This window comes from Xiphophorus maculatus, chromosome 4 (genome assembly GCF_002775205.1).
Source record: "Xiphophorus maculatus strain JP 163 A chromosome 4, X_maculatus-5.0-male, whole genome shotgun sequence".
NCBI classification, from domain to species: domain Eukaryota; kingdom Metazoa; phylum Chordata; class Actinopteri; order Cyprinodontiformes; family Poeciliidae; genus Xiphophorus; species Xiphophorus maculatus.
The window spans coordinates 5,486,959-5,512,963 of record NC_036446.1 but is presented as its reverse complement, the minus strand read 5'-3'; the positions used below and the strand labels follow the sequence as shown (position 1 = coordinate 5,512,963).

The window sequence follows — 26,005 nt, the reverse complement described above, 5'->3', positions numbered from 1 at the left end:
CATCTATGAATAATTCTGACAAAAGAATAGAAATCTAAAAGAAAAGAGGTTTTCAAACTCTACAGTATTTGTGATTGTCATGATGGAACAGTTTTTTTTTTTTTTATCAGAGTTAGATTTAGATTAGTAGTATTGATAAAAGCAAGTAGATAAATACTTTTATGCACTGATTCTCTGAACAGTAAGTTTTTTTGCTAGTGAAGCCAAATCAATAATAATGCGACTTTATGGAATTACTGCATTGATACATTTTTACTTTATAATCTTTTACAGTATGTTACTTTTAATTATTGAATGATGATTGGATATATTCTATTTTATGTACTAACATGTGTGCCCTCAAGACTGTATATTGTATTCTATAGTTACAAGACTGATGCTGCATTTGCCTTGTGTTGAGGTTTTTGGTTCCCATTTTTTACCCTGACAACAGAAAGAGAGATAAAAGGAGGGACTTTTGTTGCCACTGGCACTTCATGTCTAGTTGGTGAAAAGCAAGCCTATAAATTACAATAATGTGTTATACAGCCTTGAAAAGGGTGTTTCTCATGCATTTAAAGTTTTTGATGGGTGTTATTTATAACAAAATGTAGACACTTTTTAACCTAAGCCAAGTCTTATCTCAAACTTATTTGAAAAATCCAAGTTTAGAAGGAGTTTACACTTTAAATACATACTTGCAATGTTGGAGGATGTTTTTCACATTTCTCAGAAAACAAAGATTGAATAAATTTCAAATATACATAATATATAATTTGATAAACAATCCAACTGGATTGAAACATCAGTGGAGTACTCAGAACAGTTGTGTTCGTTCAGGACTGGTAGTGACAGGCTGGTCACATGAATGCAACACAGACTAACAGCAGAAAAAAATCATTTCTTAATTTCCAATCTCATGCAGGCCAAAGCAGGATAAAGTTGTACAGTATTGCAATATTGTTTCATCAGGCTCAAATGGAAATCAATGAAGGTTGACTCTTTGTTTTCAGGTTTCTAATGTGTTTTTAGCCTGGGGATTCTGCACACTGAATGAGGGTTGCAAAGGATACAACAGCTCTGCGCTTTAGATTCAAGCAAAAGCGAGAACAGTTTCAAGCTGCATTCAGGAAAGTCTTTGGAAACGAATAGTCTTGTCATTTCTGGTGTAGAAAAGGAGAGTTAAAAGAAAACAGCTACTGAACAAGGCCACTGTAGCACAACAGAGTGAATTTTGTGATGCACATGATTGAGACCCTATCATTATTAACTGGGTTATATGACAAAATAAATAATCTACAGTAAAACCCCATCTTTGCACATCATATATCTCAGCTTTATTAGTTATAGCTTTACATGAATAGGCTTAGTCACTGGTACTTTGTTTGTATGGCCATGGAAGGATAGATCCCATTTCCTTAATGTGTTTCCATTACTCAGAAATACAGGCACAATAAAATTTGAGATCCCATGACTAATTTCTATTGGCTGTACTGAACATTTGGATAGAGACTGTTTAGAAAGACTCTTTACTCTGAATATAATAAAACATTTCTACATGGTGCATGTTAGTAAGTGAAAATAATTTTTAAAAAGAAATTATTCAAATTAGATAACATAAATAGAAATTGTGCTTTAATATTTGTACTGTTTTTGTTGTATAAAATGACGCTATTCTTGTTGTTTCTGTGGTTGTTTTCTTCTTTTTTTTACTTCCTAAACTAAGTTAGGAGCTGCAGTCTCAGCTGGCATATGAAATCCCATAATCTCACCTGAACCATACAGTGTAAATACAAGTTAATATCACATTTTCAGCTCCTTGTGTCCTTTAGGAAGGTGAAAAGCATAGCCCATCTCTACTGCAAAGGTGTAGTGCAAACCCAAACAAATAAGAGTGATGGTGTAAACAAAATAAAGCTTAAGAATCTTAAATACAAAAGCATCTTAAGAATGTTACAATCTATCAGAGAGGAAAGAAATAAGAAGAATAGAAAATGTTAGTATAATTATACAAATGGCCCTGGTCGAGGCCTGACCTGGCACCAGGCTCCAATGATACCCAAATGCAATTCCCCTCTCGGTGAAGGACAGGACCAATTAGAAGCCTCCTGTTGTCTTTTTAGGCTGAGCCTGGCCATCTCCCAAGAACCAAAGCCCAACCACCAGGTGCTCACTGGCAAGGTCCCACAAATGTCTGACTCTATGATTGTACATGAGTACCTCTATTCAGTACACAAAATCCAGAGGCTGGCTGGTGTAAGCATAAAAAACCTTTCACATCATACTCTTGATTCACTGTATATCTGTGTACTTTATGTATCACAATCAACTGAAAGGATCAGATACAGAATAAGGGGATCAAAGTGAATTCTCAATAACATATTTTTGTTTCACCACGAGTGGAAGGAAGTTGTTCCACACCCATAACAACTGTGAGCTGTAAGGCTAAGACAGGAAGACGAGGAAAAAGAGTGGTGTAGTGACAAAGCAAAGTCTGCAATAGCAGCACAGCCCATGGGTGCAAACAAGACATGTCAGATGATCATCCAGTGTTCATCTGATCTCATTAATACATTGATCAAAAGATCTTGATGTGGATAAAAATGGGACCATAAAACAGTGAAATGCCCAACATTGATTGAATATACAGTATATTGCTCAGGTGAATGCTGCTCAACTGCAGATTATGACCCTTCGGTTCATCCCATGGGAATGATATGCAAACACACAGGGCCAGTGAACTCACCAGATCATCCTGTATAATATGAATAAAGAAAGATCTGCAAAAAGGGATTTGTGGCTATGTGTCTTTTTGAGGATGGTATTTCTGAAAGGGACCTCTTCTTTGTCATGCAGGAGGTTTGGCATAGAGCATGAGCTCGTTCTCATCAAAAGGAGTCAGTTGAGGTGTTTCGGGCATTGACTCAGGATATTTCCATTTGGAGGTTTTCCAAGCTTGTCCCACTGAGAAAAGACCTGGAACCGGAAAAACAAATCTTCATCTGTCTCTTGTTTTTGGCTTGGGACGGTGTTTGGATCCCCCAGAATAAGCTGTAACAAGAAAAAATTATATCTGCATTTCTCTCCTGGATGTATTAAACTCAAAACCAAATATTGGATAAAATGTGAATACAAACTGCACAGTTAAAAACATTTATTTTGTGCTCACTATGGCAACGGCCCTACCAAGTAATAATGTTTTTAAACCCTGACTCAATATTCTTGTAGAATTTTTTTATTTTAAAAGAAATGTGACACTTTTTACCTTTCAAGTGGGCTTATAGATTATTGGATGAGATTCCAGCTTTTAATCCCTGACCAGATGACCATTGTAGCTTTTCCCTTTTCTCTATCATTTAGCTGTGATAGAAATGGTGACTTTCAAGACCAATGCCCTTTCTGTACAACAGACAAAATCTCAAATGATAGGGAAGGCATCCTGCTGCAAAAGTCCGTATGTGTGGTGCTTAATACTTACCTGGCAACAGATCCTGTCATCACATAGATGACACTCGACTCCTATTAAAATGTGCTCCGGGGGAGCTTGTTTCCTCTCCGTTAGACTACCTGAGCCAAGGTCACAGTGGAAGAAATCCACACAATAACCTTGATAAACTTACCTCAATGGGTTTTTGCCTACCAATATTGTTATCTGGCAAATAAATCTGCAAACTGGGACAACCAATGATATATAACATTAACTTAGCTCAAAATAGGATCACATTTTTTTACTTTTCTGATAACTGAAGATTTTCTTTCCATTTTTGTTTATTTGTTTTTTTTTTTTGCTTTTGAATGTGAGCCAGGCTAAGAAGAGAAAATGTGATAAAATGATAAAAGTCATAGCCATGTAGATGGAATTCTTTGTACATTTGTGACCACCATGATCTTCCTGCTTATTTGCAACTTTAGTTGTGAATTCCATAGGTGAAAGATTCGGAGATGGAAACTAAATCTACAATAGTCTTTTAACCATGTCAAAAACTTTAACTTAAGAGCTGTTTCATAGTTCTGAAGTTTTTGAGAAAATTTAACTCATAGTTGTTAATCGGAAAACCACTGAACAGAAATTGAAGTTGTAACACTAGACATGTTTTCACTAAATATACAGAACCTACAGTGCATAGGTTCTGTATGCATGCATACTGAATAAATAATGAGTTGTTTTAAACCTGAAAACATGCAGAATATTTTGGTGCAGAGCTACACAGAGAGGACTCCTCACTATGTCTAAGGAGAAATACTATTTGGGAACATTAAGGATTATCATAAAACTACAGTGATGACGAGGAAAGAAAGGTTTATCAATAGGATTAAGATATACAGTATATGTGGTAGCATGTAGTAGCAAGCTAAATATAACATCACAGATACTGGAAAAAAAAAATCAGTGGACATCCAGATGTGCTGCCTGTAGTATTCAATTTCCCCAAACTCTAGTACAATCCTAACAATGTATGAAACATTGTTAGGACTTCAGAATGTATCTAAATGAAAGACATTAGTCAGGCCCTATTATTTTCACAACCAATTGGCTACAAATTATCGCTAAAGATCTAATGATGAAGGAAATATAGGCATTCCAGTGTCCTCTAGTCTTCTTATAAAGAAACAAAAAAAAACATTTCCATGTTATTGCTGCAAAATCTTCATGAAATCCATGACTGGTTCTTAAATGCAGAATGAATGCTTGTTGCAGCCATGGGGTTTAGAACTTAACACATTTGAAGAAGAAATTTGATCAAAAACATGTGAATAAATAGGAAAAAATTGTCAGGATCTGTGTTTTTATTTTGAGTTTCCTGTGTATCTGTGTCTCCGTGTTATCCTGTCTCCCTTTGATTAGTTCCCAGGTGTTTCTAGTTCCCTCCTGTGTATTTAGTGTCACCTGTGTGTCTGTGTCTTTGTCGGGTCCTCGTCTCGTTTGGCGTCTTGTCTGATGTTGTGTCAGTCCATTCATTTCTCCTTGTCGCTACCTGTGAAGAGCCCTGGTTTCCGCTCTGCAGTGCTGCCTTGGTTGTTGGACTACATTTCTGGATTAGTTCTGTCATTAAATATTCTTTATTTCACTTACCTGGATCTCCTGGCGTCTACCTCACCACCTCACACCACTGCAATTCATGACAAAAATAAAACAACTTTGGTTAGTTGCCTTGTTCCCTCTGTGATGTCAGCAGAGGAATGTGTTCCTGAAAGATTAGGTTTGGAAGGGTGATCAAATAATGATCTACAACTAAATACAACAAATATGAGAGTTGACCATATCAAGCTGTTTTAGAGGTGACAAATTATATCTAAAGTGAGGTTAAGGGATTTTACAAAAGTCTTGCCAGTTTATTTAACGCTACAAAAATGTGAGTTCAATAGCAAATTTGAAATGTTCATTTATTTAGCCTACTACAAACATCGTATAAAAAACGTCTACACTTTGGGAGGAAAGTGAAGTATTTCATGCTTATTCTTTGGAGAGGTCAGAGTTCATCCTCTGCATTGCTTTTCAACAGTACAGCCATACAGTTGGTAAATGACCGAACAGCTGGCGGCTCATAGCGCACCGCCTGGTGACAGAACTCCGGGCTGATAAGCGCTCTAAAGAGGTAAGGGACACCCATTCAAGTTTGGGACCTGTCATTTCCTGAACAACCCAGAGAACTGGGAAGTTATTTCCAGGAAGAGAAAAAAAACGTCCTTGTGATCTAGAGCATTAATAACAGAGTTTATAGCCTCCTCTAGTTTTATGCGTCTTGGTGCGATCAGGCGCGCAACAGAAGGTGTGCGCACATGAGCAAACATTTGTCATTTTAACTCAGTGACCGGAAAAAAAACAACTGAAAAAGTTAAGCTATAGAAGAAAGAAAGAAGATCGAGATGTCTACTTCTTCTACTCCCGGGCGGGAGAACACGAAGAACTCCAGGAAGTTTTCAGGAGTGGCACGTGGAAAGAGACCACCGGATTTGGAGCTCTCGGAAACCGCATTCAATGGGCATGAATCAGGAACAGCTGCGGGGAGCAACGACACAATACAAGGAGAAGGCAGCTCCCGTGTTGAAGCTCCCCCTGGTCACCTGGACCCCTACCTGTCTCATCCCCGGATGTCTGTGCGGATGTCGGTGTACAGCACCGGGGTTCGCCCAGCTGTTACCCGCGCCTACGTCCAGGGACGAGTGTACAACTTTCTGGAAAGGCCGACTGGCTGGAAGTGCTTCATGTATCACTTCACAGTGTAAGTGTTTTCTTCAAATCTTCTTTATCTATAAGCTTCTGGATCCGCGGGGTATTTCGTGGGATTATTACAAACAGATTCAAATTAAACAGGGAGTTAGTTGCACTTGCAAAGTGTTGCATTGGAAGGTCTTACAACAAAGAGCTGTTAATCTTTTGAATTTAAGGAAGATGGTGATCAGATAGCCATGCATCTCCAGTTTCCACTGGGAAGGATGTAAGGACTAGGCTGAAAATAAAAGTGATCCATTAAAATTTATGAAACGTTGGGGACACTGAGATGACACTATTACATATATTTTTAATTTGGAAACATGTTTTTGTCTAAGCACCAATCTGTATTTAATTATCCAGAGATGCATTGAGGATTTACTGCATTGTATTCAGAGATCCTTTAAAAAACACACATAATCTCTCCTGCCAGATGCAATGTTATTTTTTTTTCTTTCTAGTTTCTGCACATCAAAGATGAAATATCAAGTAAAATCACTGTTTATGTTTTGAATTGATGCAATCCACTTCCATGAAACTCACAAGCTTTAAACTGGATGCATTTGATGGTAACCAGCCAGAGGTTTTGGAATGTGGGATATGGTTTTCTAGCTCACCCCCATGTGTGCTGTCCATCCCTGCTTGCTGGCACTGATAGCGGGCAGCTAAACTTGGCAGGGTGCATGCTGTGGAGGAGGCAGCGGCCCGGTCTCGCCCTGCTACCCTGTGACCCTCTGGTGTCGGTGGGGACACAGAGGAACGCGGCCTGTCGGAGCGGGTTAGAATCTGAGTGACTCAAAGGGAACATGAGCAAACGCAATGCAACTCCAGCATATTTAAACGGCAAGTTCACAGAGCATTTCAGTAAGGGAATTATATGGTTAAACACTGTCTTTGTTCAAGAGAGACCTTGAATTACTGGATTTTTAAATGATATTTCTTGAGAAACAGTCTTCCCGCTTTTGTTGCATATAGTTGTTAGTTTTCAATTCTGTGTTTGTATAATCTGCTTATGTTTAGAAAAACTGTGCTTACTGACTAGTTTAATTACATTATTGGGGTCCAATGTTTTTGTTTGCTGCAGCTCATCTACTGTCTTCATCACAGCATTCTTTGCCATGTTACTGGAAAGTTCTTGTTTCACTAATGTTATGACTTTATTGGCCTAAGGGTTTAATGAAATTGGCCTTTCCCTGCACCCCCTAAAACAAATATGATGTCAATGGCTTTTGTATTGATTGTAGACGCTTAGCAGTGTGAGAGACTGTAAAAGGTTGGTGAGAGTGATGCAGCAGGTTGTAGCATGAAATTGTACATTTGTGCTAAAAGTGGTGATGGAAGGTCTACATGGCTGATTTCTACGTCTCATATTTCCAAATGTGTTTGTGTTAGCCGGCTGTGGATAGAAACAAGGTCAGAGTTAAATAAAGGATATATTTCATGGCCCCTTCAATTGACATTACGGGAAAATGCAGCTTTGGTTTGAGGGACAATACAATTGAATTCACATTTTCTGTGGAAACATATGAAACCTCATGTGGGACCTTGCAAAAGCATTTATATATCTTGAACTTTTCCACATTTTGTCAATTTCTCACCTCAAACTTTAATACATCTTTTTGGAATTTTATATGATAACTCAACACAAAATACTGTATAACTGTAAAATAATAAGATAAATAGATAAAGAAATATGGAGACACATGGTTCTTAAAAGGTTTTTTATGAATAAAGTATAGCATGCATTTGAATCAATATTATTTAGAGTCCCATTTCAACAATAAAAATTCAAGTCTTTTGACTTATTTTATGAAACTCCCTGCTTTGCATAGGTCTAGACTAAATTGTTACCCTTTCTTCTTTGCAATACAGTTGAAGTTCATTTAAACAGATTTAGAATATCTGGAAACATAAATTTTGAATGACTTCTCAACTGGATGGAGATGTGGACTTTGACTAAGCCATTCTGACTATGAACATGTTCCCATCTAAAGTTATTTGCTGTTATAGTTATATGTTTAAGGTGGTTGTTCTGCTAAAAGGTGAACCTCTGTCCCATTCTAAAGTTATTCCCATACTTGAACATTTCTCTCAGGATTTCACTGTATTTAGCTTCCTTCATTTTTGCTTTTATTAGTAAAACCATTTTGAGGCATTGCATTACTTTCGATTTACATCCCAATCATAGACTAATTTGCATGTGTATCATTTAAAATTCCAATAAAATACACCAAAGTTGCATAGAGTCTGAGAATATTTTGTGATAAAAATGTGGTAAAATTCAAATGGTAAAAACATTTTAGCAAGGCACTGTGCAAATACTTATTATATAAATTGTAGCTAGATCATAATCAGAGGTACTGGACATTCTGAGTGTGACTGATCAGCATACAGTTTTGTGATATGAAATCTTCCTGCAGGTATCTGGGGCTCAGTACAGAACTTTGTTTTGCAAATATTTGATAGAACAGCAGCTATGAACAACCATGCTCTTGTCATTGACCCAGAACTCAAACATCAAAGTGACCCAAAACCTTATCAGAATGTTTCTTGTGTGTTTGCACTTGAATATACAAAGGTTTGGTGATACAGTATACCTTGGGCTTTAGATCTGTTCCATTATGGTAAATATTATGAATAACATGTTTTATGTACAATATATGTACATAAAATATGTAAATATGTACAAGTACATATTTAGCTTCATGGAACAGATCAAATCCATTGCAACACTGCAACATAGAATGGTTATACATATTTTGTTCTCTTTTTGTTTCAGCAAAACTTTTTCTTTGTGTTTCTGTGCGAGTCACAAACAGCTAAATGGGATGTTTTGGTCAGCAGCAGCATGGATGCACCCCACATGCTGGGCGTAGATGCGTCAGCTGGGAGAGTTAAAAGAAAACGGATATCTCAAAGTGTTTTCCAGACTCAGCTCTGTTAAACTAAACCACTTATTCTGACAAACAGTCAGAGGGAGGAAGTTCAGACATGCATCAATGATTTAACAAAAAGACTAAGAGATCACAGTGTTATCCGTCTTCATTAAAGACACACTTTGACTTACTGTTAGTATTTTATTTTATTGTTTACTGCAATTGTGTGATTTTCTCTTTTCAAATTCAAGGTGCTCCAGCTGTTCCACACCTTGTCAAACTTAACCCCCAAAATATCTGCAATTTAACTCAACAGATGCTCACATTTTCAGTGAACCACAATAACAACATTCTTTCGCCTATTATTTACATACTGACTGCACTTTGGACTGATAATTTGACAAAGACTTACACCATCTATGTTAAAGCCTTAAATCAATTTAGTAATTATTTCTTGATGGAATAAACATAATAGTAGCTAGTGACATGGTCAACTCCCAGTTCTTACTTTATGCTTTTCTACACACATAGTACAACAGAGCGCAAGTGAACCTGTCCATCAATAATAGATAGGTGGAATGCTTTGAGCTTTTGTTTAGAGTTCAGTGGAGCCTGTGCTGCTGAGCCAATGTATTATTTTGTCCGTTGCTACACCAAGCTCTTGGGTGCTAAAAAGAGACAGAGGCTGTATTTTCTAAGGGCCTTGAGGTAAAGGAATTGTAGTATGATGGAGCAGTTAGTGGTGAGGTAAAGACAAGTTAGAAAGTCTTTGCTAAATAAATAGTGAAGCAACAATCAAAGCTCAGGATTGTTTTACTGTTTATGTTTATCGTCATTGCAAATGACATAAAATAAATTAGATAGGGCTTCACTGAAAAAATAGCTATTGCCGTATCAAAATGACTATTTGGAGATTTCCTTCTGCTGTCGAGTCTCTTTTTTTCCACTGCTTCTGTCACACATATAGTGACACAAACATGCATTGACGAGTGATTAAATATTTATCACAGCTATTTTACTTTTCACTTTCCAGAAGACAAACAGACTTTCATTTACATATGCAACATCCTGGGGACAGAATTTAGGGGACTCCAGTGTCATTTTTACTGTGTTGTTTTGTCTCCATGTTTAGTCATTTCAGACAGGACCATCTGCTTTAGTGGTGTTATCCAGCAGCCCTGAGCAGATCCCTCCTCGGTCTTTTATCTGTGTTGACGTGTGGTGTGCACGTTTTTGACTGTGTGTGTATGTGTTGGCTCAGAGGGGGGGCATTTGGATTCCTGGCTGGACTTCAATAAACGGGAAGCAGTAGCAAGAAGTGATAAGGGTCTTCGTGGTGAAAACAAAACTGTTGCTACACATACTTTCCATCAGGTCTACTCAAATAGGATTAACTTTGTGATTACTTATGATTCTTTAGTAAAAGTTTAAATCTTCAAAGACAAGACAAAGGACCAAATTCTTATTGATGTCATAAAATGTCATGCTTTATGCAAGTATCACTTTTTGGTTTAAGCATACACTATTACAGTTGCAAAAGTTTATGCATTTTCTGAATTTGACATACTGGAAGTGTTTAAATGAAAAAAAAAAAACAGGTAAAAAATTGGTGTTGGGTAAAATTCCTTGACTTTGAAGTATCACCATGTGTCACGAGATGGACACAAAGTTGAATTGTCTACTTCTCCATTGTTCTGCATTGAAGCTTTTCTGAATTCATTGTCTTTTCCATTGTTTTCTTTTCTAAGCCTTTCTGTTGCCTTTTCTTATTTGGTGCCAATTTCCTGAAATTTATTTTAGCTATACCTTCAACTAACGGCGTTTCACACATCTTAAAGCTGTTCCCTTGGTTTGACTCGCTGTAATTCACCAGGCATTTTGACATTTGTGACTTTTTACCTTGATATTTCAGTCTTAATTGTGAAGATTCAGTCCGCAGCTGTCACCATTTTAAGGTTTGCTCACAGATATCATCCAGGTGCACTGAGAGGATAATGTAAATGTTACAATTTGGATGCTCACAGTTATGTATGGGATCCATGTCTGTCTGCTCTGCAGTGATAACACAGAGTGACTCTGCAGTAAATCTAGTTAATGTTATCATTTCCAAACTCAGCAGTGTTTTAACAGCCACATGTTCTCTGCTCTGGAGAGCAGCAACTCATTGAGATGGTGATTATTCTACTTGTTCAGTAAATTACCATTATCTACTGTATGGGTTAACAGGAGTAATGGGGATCAAAGAGGCAATCTACATAGTCTCTTTATTAATCCTGAATCTTATAGCAGTATGAGATATTCATCTGAAAGTAACATGATCCACAGAATCTGATAATGTTCCATTAGCTTATAGCTTTTTAGCTACATCAGGGTGAAACCTGGCTGAGTGTTTCATTTTTTACAATGGAACTCTTCACTGAGTTTCATTCATACAGGATTTATTTTGCCTGAAGATAATGTTAAAAACTGTTACTTCCTAAGACCCCAGTCTGAAGGAGCAACGATTACAAGAGGTCCAACGCTTACTGTAAACACTGAATAGGGTCAATTTTGACCAAGTATTAAAACAGGCAGCAACTAAAACAGTAGCAAAAATTATACATAAAAAATTCACGCTCACGTTCAATTCTGTAAATTTACTTGTCTGTTTCCATATCAACCATAGCTTAGTAATCTCTTTTTTGGGTTTAACACTACCAAGACTGCAGCATGGAGTAAACTCTGGGTTGTGCTACATTTTCTATGTTGAAATTTGGGTTCATGAAGATTTTGTTTTTATTTTTAGAATTACCCTATCAATTCTTTTGGGGTTTTTCAACACAGCAATACACTACATCCTCTGTTTTTAAAATGTGATGTTCTCAATTTCTACCCTTGATTCTAAGAGATGATTGCACTAATTACATGCAGATAAGATGCAATGCAATGCTTAAAATTCCAGCCTTTTTTATTCCACAAACAAAGCAGGTATTGAAATGATGAAAGAGGAAGGGGGTAAGAATAAATTTAAAAAAGTTCTGACCTGTCAAGTAATTGCTGAGTGATGCATGTTTCTAGTTCACTGCTGCAGATTTAAAAAGGCAGGGAAGTCTATTAGATTGCAAATATATTATATAACCACTTTGCAAATATGTACTGCACATATTTGTTTTACTTTGTGAAAAAGAAACCTGCTTGTGATTATGACCTGGTAGTATTACTTACTAATAAATTAATGTTGGGAAATATCTGCCTTTGTGTTCAGTTTCAGAATTAGAAGAACACAGTCAATTAACCAAAGAATCAATTCTTTAGTTGCATTGTTTACTGCAACAGTGTCTTCTTAGGTCTGCCTAAAAAGTCAGACAGATCAGACAATTTTCTAATGACTACTTCCACGTCTAAGCTTATATGGCCTTAAGCCAGCTTCTTGAACATGACAGTGAGTTCACTGTACTCCAATGACATCCACAGTCAACAAATCTCAATCCAATAGAACACCTTAGGAATGTGGTGAAACAGAACATTCCTATCAGGGATATGCAAGCAACCAATCTGCAGTTGCTGCATTTTGCTATCGAGTCAATATGTACTAAAATCTCTGTGGAATGCTTCTGACACTTTGTTGAATCTGTGCCATAAAGGATTCAGGCACTTTTGAAGGCAAAAGAGAGTCTAAGTGAGGTGTATCTAAAAAGTCAGTGTATTTAGCTACGCCACGTGTTGATATGATAAAGATGATGTCCAAGAAGATCCTGTGTTTATGATAACTCAGAAATATGGGACACACATCATTAAGTATTGGATGATTCCACATTTTAAGGGATGTGTGGAAACCCTAAAGCTAGGATAGGCTCCAGCTTCCTTGTGACCTTGACAAAGATTAGATGGGTATAAAAAAGAATTGATGATGTCATTACAGTAATTTCTTTTACACTCTTGTCAATAATAGACGAAGAAAAGCATCTGGCAAATTGTTTCTTGTCGGCTGTTATGCAAATTACATTTACTTCTAATTCCATGTTAACTGCATGCTGCTTTCTATTTAGGTCAATGAATCACAAGTATAAAACAAGCCTTTGGATTTATTCACGATCTCCTATTTCATTCACTTTCGTTCAAGCTTTTATCCTCACATTTCTCACCACCTCTTGCCAGCAGAATAATGAGTTTGTCCTTCCTTCAATGTCAACCTTTCTGCAAAATTTCATAAAAAGTTCATTTCCTATTTTACCTGGTAAATAGCTGAACCGCTGAAACACCTTCATCCAAATTGAGCCGTGATAACAGAGACAAAACTGAAGCAAATGAAATGAAAACAGGAACTCTGGCCCTACTTGATGGGTTGAAACACATGAGAGCAAGGAGATAAGTTGAGATGGGCTCGTGAGTTATATTGCAGTTCACCCTGCTTGCCCGACTTCCTCTTCTTCGATTGGAATTGAAAAGGATCCCTCATATTGACTTTTATGAACAGCTCTGAAAAATGATATACACAGGGTAGCAGACTGTATTCTGACTTTTATTTTGGGTTGCAAGTTACTACATCTGAATTTCAAAAACAAACTGCTCTTTTTATTCAGATCTCAAAAACATGTTCATAAAAGACTCGTGAAATCCAGTTCATCCCTAAATTTGTAATCTCTAAGAGTCAGAACTGGATTTATATTGATGCTACTTCTTTCTGTGGTGAAGTGTCAAAGCAGCTTCAAGCCTCTACTTGAAGAATTGCATTTTTTTTTCTTATAAGTAGCTTGAAGGGTTTTGAACATCTTTTTGTTGTCACATTTGAAGCACTTTTCAACTCGAGAGGGATTTTGGTCAAAGAGTAATTTAGTACTTAGAGATAGTGTAAGTGGGTTGTAAAATTCAGCATATTAACATGCGACACATTCTGCATGTTCATTGCATTTAAATGCATACATTTTCTAAAAGTTCAGTTGTCCTTATAGCGCACAGTTTCATCAGTTTTTTGTCAGATACTTGAACTAAACACCAAAGTTGAGTTAAGGCTTTTCACTTTTGATCAGAATCTGAAACGTTGACATAAATATGAGCAGGGATTGAGGAGATTCATGTTTGCCTGACAGACTGCAAGCAACATAGAGCTTTGATTTGAGAAGTGTTTTTTATTGGTGTAGAAGGTTCAGTTCAGCTTAATTATAGACTCAGCTCCCACAGGAATATAGGAAGTGACTTCTAACATAAACAACATTTCAATCAAGACATTTTCTGCTTTGATCTATACAGGTTCCTCATAGTTCTGGCCTGTCTGATCCTCAGTGTCCTCTCTACCATCGACCAATTCCAAGCTCTGGCTTACACAACTCTCTTCTGGATGGTAAGTTTAGATTCAAATATTCTGACATTCCTAATAGAAAAATACAGCAAGATGAAACTGCAAGTCAAGTGCCAATGAAACATAAAGGAGGAAGAATATAAGGCTGTAATGTAAATGCAATGTCAAAACATGAAGATGCTTCTAATAACAACCCATAACCATAAAAACACAACAGTCATAACATAAAAATATCACTTTTGTCTTGGCAACAAATCCTTCATGTGCAATCTCCATCTGAGTGTTAAACTATTTTTGACAACATTACAAACTGTGATAAACTCAACTTACATGGAATACTCTAAGTTAAAAATGCCCTAAAAAGCAGTAATCATTGGCATTTAAAACAAAGGTGACAAAAACATCATATTATACTGGCTCAGCAAGTTTATTTTCTCTGGAGTGATGATAGTGCACATAGTAGCTATTTTTGATTCAATCAGTGATAAAATCAAAGAAGGATTTCCTTTCGATCTGCACATCCACCAATATCATCGTTATCATCGAGCTTTGTGAATTTCATCTAGATGATTAGCATCACCGCTAACTAAATGCTATGTAAGGCTGTGTTGTAGAGCAAAGAATAACCCTCCTGAAGCAGAGCTTGAAGGTGAATGTTAAAATCTCTGCAAGGACAGAGATTTTAACATTCTGTGAAAGAACTTGCCTTTCAGTGTGGAGTTTATATCTTTTGTTTGTAAATTTGTGGGCTTTTCTCGAGGTTTTCCGGCTTCCACCCACAATCGAAGACTACTATTTGATTATTCAGATTGCCATTATGCATGTGTTGACGGTTGTTTGTCTTCTCATTGCTTGGAGTTTATCCTGCTTTACACTCTGGATAGGATTAATCAACTAAATAAAAAATATGTGTGGATGAATATGATGTAAATATGAACACTTCCTCTGGGATTGAATAAAGCTAAATTCCAATGTGGAGTATGCCAGTGGCAGGTAGAAAACTGACTCTTCTTCCTCACAAAAAATAATAACTACCTATTCCTTGGATGTAAATTTCAGTATTAGTTTTTGTAAGTATTATTTGCTCAGTTGAGCTAAGATGAAGTTCATTTTGGACTTCTGTTACTGGGTTGTTAATAGGTAATATTTGAATATTAAATGTTTTTTTTCCCATTAACTGTATGTGGAAAATCATTGTAAATCAATGGAAACAAAGCCATGGAAACATCAGTGTGCAATTAATCTATATGATGTGTTTCATGTAAATCAATAAGCTATTGAAATAAATGAACTATTCATAACATTCCATCTTATTGAAATACCATGGCATACAGCGACAAAAAATACACACTTAGAGTGTGAAGGTCTGTCAACTGCACTGCATGAATCAAAAACTAAAGCCAATCTGGAAGGAAGAATATCAACTTACAAATTGTGTTGGTGCAAATTGATTTTGTAATTGTGATAATATAAAATCTGTCAATGAATTGGTTAAATGCTTAATATAAAAAAATCACAAAAGTCAAATCTCATGTCCTTAAAAGTAATATTATTGCATACAGGTTCAAAAATGTGACTCAAATAAAACTGTTTAAATGGAACTGCATAACGGATTTTTAAAAACTATTTCAGTGTGTCCTGCTGGCTTAACAGAGCTAACGCAACTCCTCTAAAATCAATATTTAAAGGGATAAACTTAACCCCAATCTTCTCAGCCAGAGAATTGTTGGGTGGTGGCGGAGTCCCTCTAACTCAGATGAAAGAAAACCCATTCAAGGAATAAAAAGGAGCTGAGGATTTGCTGTGTGTAGAAATAAAGAGTGCTGCACGTGACAAGTTCACCTTGGATTGAGAATATTTGGATGAGACGAGAACGAGTGCTTCATGAGATGTTATATTAGAGTGCCAGATCCTAGAAATATATTATCAGCTTCATGAGGAAAACAGTAAAACTAATTGTGTGAATGGGATCTGTAATTAAAATGAAGAATTGTTAATTTTATCATTATCACACAATTGAGAAATAGACATTTCCTTTGCAAAAATATTTTCCACCTTAGGTTTCCCCCCAGGAGATGTTTAATCTTCCTATTCTTCTTCTCGACTCAGATAATGAATAATTAATATTTACGACTGAACCTCTAGAAATCCCAGACATTCATCTGTTTCGTTCTCTGACCCAGGGGGACTGTTTAGTACTTGGTGCTTTCTAGTTGGGAGATTTTCTCTGACCCCCCGCCCCTTTCATTCGTTCCTCCTCTGCGACATAAGCCTTTCTTTTTGTCTTCCTTCTTTCTTCCTTCACACTCAAGGTTAACAGAGACCACACTGTCCTGTGCTTTGAGATGCAGCTCTGGCTGATGTGCTGATGTGCCTTTGGTCAGATGCTTGGCAGTCTGCTCCAAAGATTTTTTTTTTTTCACTTTTTAGGATGCAAAATATGGGCCATTTAAATAAATTAGTCAAATTTCACAGTGAATTGTAATTCTGAGCTATACTCCCAGTGCCTTGGTGAGATATAAGATGTTTCACTTCAAATTTTAATTAGTAATAAAGATATATTTTTTACCCATTGCTGATTTCCTTGTCTTCTAAGAAATTACATAAGTGGGAGTATAAACAAAGTTTGCATGTAAAATGATGATTGATTTGGGTCAAAGATGTTGCCGTGAGGAACCCTGGGACTTAGACTCTGTGTGGGGGAAATGACTTTGGGAGGAATCCTAGATTTATTGTTCTCCTTGTGGCTTCTGTAATGAGAGAAAAGGAAGAGCAGGAGCAGTAAAAGGTGGGCCTGTGATCATTATGTGACTTAGAGGTTAGAAAGATGTATTGATTTTAGTCTCTTTAATTGTTATATCTTTATTCTCAAATATCTGTCTTTTAATGGAATTCTGAAGAATTCTCTGGCACATTCTAAAACTTTATTTTATGTCCACATTTAGCAAATCACAAACACAAACTTAAATGCACTATATTTGTACTTTAATAAAAAAATAGAAAAAAAATCAATCAGCACATTAGAATGAATTGAAAAGAATATGATACATGACTTTGAGATTTTTTTAATTGCACGACTTATTCCAACTTGATCACTACAGTGAAATCACTAGCATGGCTGTATATTTTGCCGTGGATGAACATCAGACTATGATTTGCCCAAAATACAAAGGAACACACAACACATCCCTGATGGTATGGTGATTAAAATGAGGTCAGAAAATCTACTAGATTCCTTGCAGCAAACATGTGCAGTGACTTCCGCTCCAACTTCCTCGATTATCTATGAAACTGGCTTCACAGGGCATTAGTGTAGCTTGGGCACCAGTGTTGTATATCTGTCAAATAGATTTCCTCTGAAATCATATAAATGGGTCAGTCTTCACAGTCTTTTCAGCAAGATGTCCCCTCAAGCTGACTTTTTTCACACAGCTGTAAAATAATTTCAATTGAATGTGAGTTGAAATTCAGTCATTACAAAAGTTAGCCGCATAGCTTAGATCACCTATTTCTCAGTTTGTGTGGAGATTATGTTTGTTACTTTAACACACTTGAAGACAATTTCATATCGACATCTTAAGTTATGATTTTGGAAATCAGACATGTCTTTATGCAACATAGTTCCCCATATACAGTATCTATAAAACTGCCATAAAATAAGACGGGGAACTTTAATGATATAGGTTCCTATGGCAACTATTAGGATGTTAAATACACAGGAAGCCTAAAATAAACTTCAAAACAATCTGAAGTAACTTACATTATTAAAATATACAATTTGACTTTCAATTATGACTAAATGATGTTGTATGTGTTTTGGTTCTATCTAAAATCTTGTCACTAATTTAATAAATGGGTTTGAGATTTTTGAGTTGCTAACCTTTTTTTCAAAAACTGCTGCTGCTTTTAAGTCGTAACTTGCAAAGAAAGCAAAGAAAATATTTGGCCTTTGTCTTTCTTCTGCTGTAAGCAACATTTCCAGTTCAAAGGTATTCCTCTATATAGCTCATCACACACTTGCAGAACATTTTCCTTCTGAACCTTCTGTGTTAAATTATGGAAAAAAACTCATAAAATACAGATGAAGATACAGCTAAAACGTCACTGTTTGGTCTGACTAATTTGGCAATTTGTGATTACACATTAGCTTCCTTTGACTCACTTAAATCTGTAAGATTTAATTATATTTGTACTTTAACTAATAAAAAAAGAGAAAAAAATCAATCAGCACATTAGAATGAATTGAAAAGAAGATGATACATGACTTTAACACTTAAAACGGTTTGTGCATATTTTTTATCCCTCACTGTTGGTTTGTTGCTTTTTCTTTGGAAAGGCAGCTTATTTTTCAACCGCGACGTAAAAACCACCAGTGATTAAATTAGAAAATGAAGCAGTAGGTTGAACATTAGCTTCCGGGAGTACAATTAAACATATTATTCATCCAATTTTCTTTTCAAACGGTGCTATTTTATATTCATTGACTCTGATAAAGAAAGCACTATAAGAACACTGCTGAGAAAAATGTGCAGTTCAACACGGAAACATCATTTGTCAGAACCCTTTAGTGTTCTCCCATCATTCACGCTGTAGATAGTGTCATCATAAAAAAGAAATCGAAGAGGCTATTGACTTTCTCTCAGTTCTTTTTCCTTATGGCTGTCAAATATTAAGACATAGCTGGATGAAACTGCATTTTACAAAAGATCATTAATTTCTACTCACTGGACTCATCTCTTGGTCCTTCTTTATTGTAAGGTGGCGATAAACTGGGATGAAAATAAAATAGTTGAAGACCGTTGTGTTGAATGTATTCAATCACCATGAATTTAAAAAAAATGAACAGGTGGAATTACATTGAAGTATAGAAGTAATATTTGTAAGTGACACAAACATGTTTTCCAAACTTTGTGGGTTAAGTTTTTAGACTGTGTAGAATGATTAGATTCATGTTCATTCTATGCAAGATTAAAAAAAAAAAAAAATCATAACATTGTTATTGAATAAAAAGGACAGACTACCTATATTTTTCCATTACTGAAAAGACCTTCCAATCTAATTAGGGAAAAATATGCAGGGGTTTGTCTTTTAATTTTTGTCATTTTCAATCATCCTTTTATTTTAGCTATGCTTAGGGAAAAAATGAAAATCTGCCGTTTTGCACCAAAGTGTTCTAATATATGACAGGAATGTTGCAAAGAATATTTCCTTGAAAGAAACAGTTCCTAGAAATATCAAAACGTTCAACATCAGATGTTAAATTGCAGTAGGGAAAGGGCTTAAGATTTTAAGTGTCCATCAAACAGAATAATTAATTTCCACCTGAGGAGGGCACTAATGAATCATGTTTCCACCAACGCAGAGCTTGCTCAGCACTGGCAGCAGGTGGAGCTGTGTGCATCAGCAAGGTGAAGACTTTTGGACAATAGTTTTGAGAGAAGACCAGCAATTAGAAAGTTACTTCTATCCAATAAAGTCATCTGGGAAGGACTTGAAATATGCAGTTAGTAAGATTGTACAACAGAAAGCCGCTGTAATCTTAATTTCTCAGATAAATTATCCACCTGAATGTTTAGGACATCTTGTTAATCATTTGCCTACAGAAGAAAAAAACCTATATATTCTACTTCAAGTCCAAGAGTAATGTGTGGTCAGGCCTAGATACTAACATATCGTAGCGTTGCTTAGACCAATAGGACCAACCAGAGATAGCTGGTTAGAGCAGCTCCAAAACTAAAACACATTCTAAAACAAGAAGGTAAATCTTGTGAGGTGTTTCCAGTCTGTAGCGTTCAGTATCAAATGTAGCTCAACAAAGATACAATGGTGACCTGACAAAGTCAAAGTTCACTGCGGCACATGGGGAGAGAAAGCTGGCCCATGTGATCTGATCCAACACGTTAGCTTCTTCAGCTTAAATCACCAAATAAGTTAATCATATAAGGGCATCACAATTTTTGCATATGTTTCTGCACAGCTAGAGACCTGTCCGGGTCTTCACACTGAAAGAGATTTTCATGGATTTTTTGAGCAGAATAATGCTCTCTAACATATCGCAAAAATGAAGAAATTGGGTCTGGGGAGCGTAACTTTAAGTTTGAAGTCTTAGTGAGAGAACCATCTTGTTTTAGAATGTGAATGTGTTCTCCTTACCTTGAATGTGCAGGTTACTATCTATAAGGTGCAATTACTAAAAATATTATTTTGTCCTCAATGCCATAAAAGCTCTTAATCAACTATGGCCAAGGTTAAGATATTTTATAGTTTAACACTTATATTCCTTGTTATTAAGTATTAGAACTAAACCAATCCAGGTCAGATAAAAGTTGATCCAGAACTGAACTAGATCAAATTAGAGTGTATATTATGAATTCTTTAATTAATTGGATTGAAATTGAAATAACTGGTTTGAATGGAATAGGTTGCATGTTACCAGATATGAACTAGGCCTGCTTGTTTTATACAGGTTGCTCCAAAATAAATTTGTTCCTGATTTGTCAATATATATACATATTTGCACTGTTTAAATACAGTGCTAAGCCTTTTTCCATGGCACCTAACCATAGATGTCACCTTTAAAAATGACCAAGCAGCCACTAGATATTATGCACCAGTAAATCAAAATTAGCTACATATAGACAGCAGATGAATCAAAGGACAATTCCATAATTTGGTGCCAGTTAAACATAAACAAATTGCTTATCTGCAGAGGTATACTCAATAATTAGGTCATATTCTGTTGCTCCATCCATCTTTTATAAAAATCTATGCCTGTTTACATCGGGAAATCACAATCTTCAACGGTAATAATTTGATAGAAAAATCAGAAGAATAACAATCTGAAGAACCCTTCTTTAAAAACAACACAATACAGATAAATTCTTTGAACAAGTATGTCTTAATCACATATTAATCAGGCACAAGTGCACTGCAGCCGAGTCAGAACTCATCAATGAGGTGACACAAATGAAACATTAACAAATGGCGTCTCTTCTGAGGGAGAATCAATAATCCTTAATTAATTGTGTTGACAAGATTAAGACACTGTGAAAAGCTTTGCAGAGTGCTCACATTTATAATTTAAGCATATTTGTTTTAAAGCAAAGGAGGCACAAACCTGAACAGCTGTTCAGGTGCTGTTGCACCAAGTAACCTGTAACAACATCTGATGTTTGTTTTTCTGTCCTTCTGTCTCTCTGCCTCATTTGTCTAACAGGAGATCGTCCTTGTGGTGTTCTTCGGTGTGGAATATTTCGTCCGCGTTTGGTCCGCAGGCTGCCGCAGTAAATATGTTGGCATCTGGGGCCGACTACGCTTTGCCAGGAAGCCAATATCTATTATAGGTGAAAACACAATCCCCATACACTTGTATTTCTCTACCCATGCACACAAGCAGACATGTCACTCCTCACCCACTCTTGTAATTTTTAAACAATAACCAGCAATGTAGCCTGAGCCTCTTCCTAAAATGCGATAGTTAAGACAAATTCGGCATGAAATTAAAACTGTCATTGCAATATTTTCTTATGTTTAGATTCTATTGTTGAGATTTGTGCCTCCAGGTGCTCATTCTCAAATGTGCCACTGTGAATATTATTATTACTCACACCTTCACATTTTACCTGATTAATATAATTACTTTGAATTTAAAAAAAGCCAAGTGTTTTCCTTTTCTAATATGTTTCTATCCTAAAATAAACCTCTATTGTCTTATTGATGAACAACTCCAATATGTTCATGTCCCTAACTATGCCAAATTTAAACAGAGATTCATGTGCTTCATTATCACAGATCTGATAGTGGTTGTTGCTTCAATAGTTGTGTTGTCAGTGGGCTCGAAAGGCCAGGTTTTCGCCACCTCTGCTGTAAGGTAAGTAATTCTGTGTGTTCAGGTAGAAAATGTAAGACATAAACTCTTTAGAGTCCCAGTTTTGAGTCCCAGCCAAGACCCTAAACTCTCTTCTACCTTGGTATAAATCAACAAGGTATAAACTTACCTTGTTAATTTATACCATACTTGTAAATACTTTAGTCCTATTGTGTGCAGGCATGCCTTGCAAAAGTATTCATTTCCCCAAAACTTTTTCAGGTTTTTCAGATTACATCCACATACTGGAAAGTATTTCGAAGGATTCTTATGCAACAGATCAACACAAAGTAACAAATTTGTGAAGTGAATAAAAAAGAACAAGCCTGTTAACAAATATAAATCTGAGCAGTCTGGAATGCAACTATATGCAGCTCCCCAATACTTTAAAGTCAATACTTTGAAGATAATCTAGCATTCATGTCCCAATCAGATTTGCATATCAAGAGGCTGAAGTATTTTCCCATTATTTCAAAACTTGCCACTGTTGTATTTTGCTTGATCTGCCTTCCAATCTGATCAGTTTCTTTGTTTATTCTGAAGAAAAGCTTACTCACTGGATGATCCTGCCACTACCATGTTTTATTGTAGGGATGATGTGTTCAGGGCAATGTGCATTGTCAGTTTTCAGCTTCATATAGCATATAAAAACCAGAAAATCTGAGCAGAGCACTCTGTGCTTGGTGTTCTGCATCCTGGCTGTGCTTCCTCTATTTGTCAAACAGTATTTCAAGCTGCTAACAGGAGTTCTATCGGTTTTCTTTCAAAAACTCTTTTCTTCTTGCCACTCTGAATTTAAAATCCGATTTGTGGCATCCATGACCAATATTTGTACTGTCAACAGATTCTTCCACCTGAACTATGGACATGTGGAGCTACATCCACTGTTCTTATTGGCTTTTCAACTGCTGGTCGTTTTGTCTGGTCTTTCAGTTAAAGTCTTGGTTTGAAATTGTGCCATACTCTTTTAAGATGATGGATTTGACAATGCTCTGCAAGATCTTTGAAATCTGGGCTATTATTTTAAAACCGAAACATTCTTTGCACGTCTTCAGAATGTTATCTCTGACCTGTCTGTTAACTGAACACAAATACACCACAATTTTCAGATTTTTACTTGTAAAAAATGAGTATCAGGTAAAACCTTCCTTTCACTTTACAATTTGGCTCTTCTTTACATTGGTCTATAACATAAAATCCTACATCATTACCGAAAAGTTTGTGGTTGTAACTTGACAAACTGTGGGCAAGATTATGTTGTAGGAATAGCTTTGCAAGGCAATGTACTGTAGAGCCCCAGGTCAGAGTGGCAGCTGTCCTCCACATGACCCTAACCTTAAAATCATTTGGTGCATTTCATCAGCAGCTTACTTTATGTAACATTTATTATTACTTCCATTCTATTGTCTGCACTGGGATGTCTACTTGTATTTGGCAAACATATATTGTCAGCAGGTAAAAAGTGTTGCATTTTTCCAGAGGGATTCGCTTCCTGCAGATCCTGCGAATGCTGCATGTTGACAGGCAGGGAGGAACCTGGCGTCTCCTGGGCTCAGTTGTCTTCATCCATCGGCAGGTACAAAATCACAGCTCTAAATGTGTTGTATATTTCAAGTCCACAGTCATTCCTGTCACTGGGGTTTCAGACTATTATAAATAAACTGGGGACTCACCATCTGGGGAGTAATAGCCTCTCCACATCATGTATTATTTTTCTCACTGTGCAATGAAATAGATGGTCTTCACGTGAATATACATCATACGGTCAAAACAGTATTCAGAGCAGAGAAGTACAAGAAAAAGCTCAATTATGAACATGGTTGGGTTTTTAGTTTTATAGACACATTAGCTGGAAAGGATTATGTCTTTCTCCAGGGTGTCATTTAACCGAGACACAGAGGTGGCTGTGATTATCCCCAGTGGCCATGGTAGCTGCCTTTAATGTCCATATGAAAGTGATGAGTGATGAGCAGGGTGTCAGGAATTTTACTCATTCAGGGCCACCTGCTGTTCTTCCTTGCCTTCATGATGAATATATCACTTATAGCTGCTGAGGATTATCGACAGCTGCTGACCTTAGATATGAAGGCAGTTAATATTGGTGCAGGGCAAATATCAGAGACCTTTTCCAAACAGTGATTGGTGATGTTGACAGCTTTGTAAAAACGTTTAAACAGATAAAACAAGATGTTCACAAAGAGTATACTTTTAAAATTGACAATGCCAGATGGTGATCTAATAAGTACATTGTTGTACTTTTCTATTAATCTTGAGTAATAACTTCATCTGGTGCATTTTTATAGGTTGTTAAAAGTTACTTATTAAAACAGTATAAATACAAAGCAAATGCATATGAAGCCAATGTACGATAAAGCAAAAGCACACTGTCTATTAATCTTATTTATATACTCATGTTATTCAAGTTATACTTTCAAAATAATCATCCTTCAGAAAATGTTACAAGAAGGATGGCTCTGTGCCACAGTTAGTGGTACTGCTGAGGAGTGATGGAGATCTGCCTAGGTATGAGGGTCAACCTGGGTTCACTTAGGGTTTGCATTCATGGATACTAGGGCTGTAATGTTTCCTCGAATGATTTGAGTACCTTGACTTACTTGATTAGTAAAATTTCTCAAAGAATATTTATCTGCCTCAAAGCTTCGTTAAATCATGTTTAATTATTTAGGATACTGTGTTCCGGCTGGGTCATTATTTGTGTTGGGCAGCGTTCTCACTTCCACCTATGAGTTGTTGCTAGCAGCATAACGTCCAATTTGCCATTTTATTTTTTAATTTTTATTTTATTTTTTAATCATTTTTCGGGGAACAAATAAGCATCCTTAAATTGACTGGTGCGATAATTGGAGTACAACAGCCTTTCTCCTCCTGGAACTTGCTGGTGGCTGGTTCAAGGTGAACGAAGGGAAGAGCGCAGCAGGTGTATTTATACAGATGAGCATTTTGGTTGGGAAAAATTGAGCAAACATTGGCAAACAAAGATGTTCATAAAGATGAAGAACACACCAGACAAATCAGAAACAAATGGAGTGAAGTTTAAAGTAGTATTACATTATAAAACAATATTTCAAGTTTTGAGCACTGTTGAATCCATCATATTAAAATTTAAATTGTATATCTTAGTGGCAAGGGTACAAGACATTGACATCAAGTATGTTTGTCATCTAAGTGACATACATGGCAAGAAGCACATTAATCAAAGAAACAACCAAGGTCCATGATAATTTAGCAACATATATTATTAGTCGTTTATTAGTCTGAACATGACATGACTATGGTAAAACATGGTAATGTAAGCATCATGGTACAGCAAAGCTTTTTACTCACCAGGGACAAGGAATCTGGCCAAAGTTAATGGGAAGATGGATGGAGGTAAATACAAGACAGTCCAGGAAGAAAACCTATTAGAAGCTGCAGAAGACTTGAGCCTAAGATGGAAACTTACCCTGCAGCAGGACAACAGCTACAACACTTAGCCATTCACCAGTGCTACAATGGATGGATCAGATCAGCGCATATTTATGTTAGAATTAACCAGTCATTGTCAAGACCTCAATTTAATTCCGAATCTGTGACAGATCTTGAAAGTTGATATTTGTAAATAGTATTGATGTGTCTAAGCTTGAACTATTTTGTGAAGACAGAAAATTTTGCCTTTACATATGAAATGCTGATCAAGACACAAAAGACTTGCAGCTACAACTGCAACAAAATGTGTTTCTGGATTAATGAAAATGTAGACAGGCACACTTTAGATTTCATTTTGTAAAAAA

At 36.3% G+C, this 26,005-nt stretch overlaps 1 protein-coding gene across 2 annotated transcripts in view; it reads left to right on the top strand.

The window, feature by feature from the left end:
• The first annotated feature begins 5,741 nt into the window (after positions 1-5,741).
• The window catches only part of kcnq1 (potassium voltage-gated channel subfamily Q member 1), a 45,667-nt gene continuing 25,403 nt past the window's right edge, over positions 5,742-26,005 (top strand). For both annotated transcript variants that reach the window (XM_023332044.1, XM_014473323.2), the window contains exons 1-5: positions 5,742-6,203; positions 14,299-14,389; positions 21,564-21,690; positions 22,139-22,217; positions 23,694-23,790. In XM_023332044.1, coding sequence (XP_023187812.1) covers positions 5,848-6,203; positions 14,299-14,389; positions 21,564-21,690; positions 22,139-22,217; positions 23,694-23,790 — 750 coding nt within the window. In that variant the 5' untranslated portion in view covers positions 5,742-5,847. The remainder of the gene's footprint in view (positions 6,204-14,298; positions 14,390-21,563; positions 21,691-22,138; positions 22,218-23,693; positions 23,791-26,005) is intronic.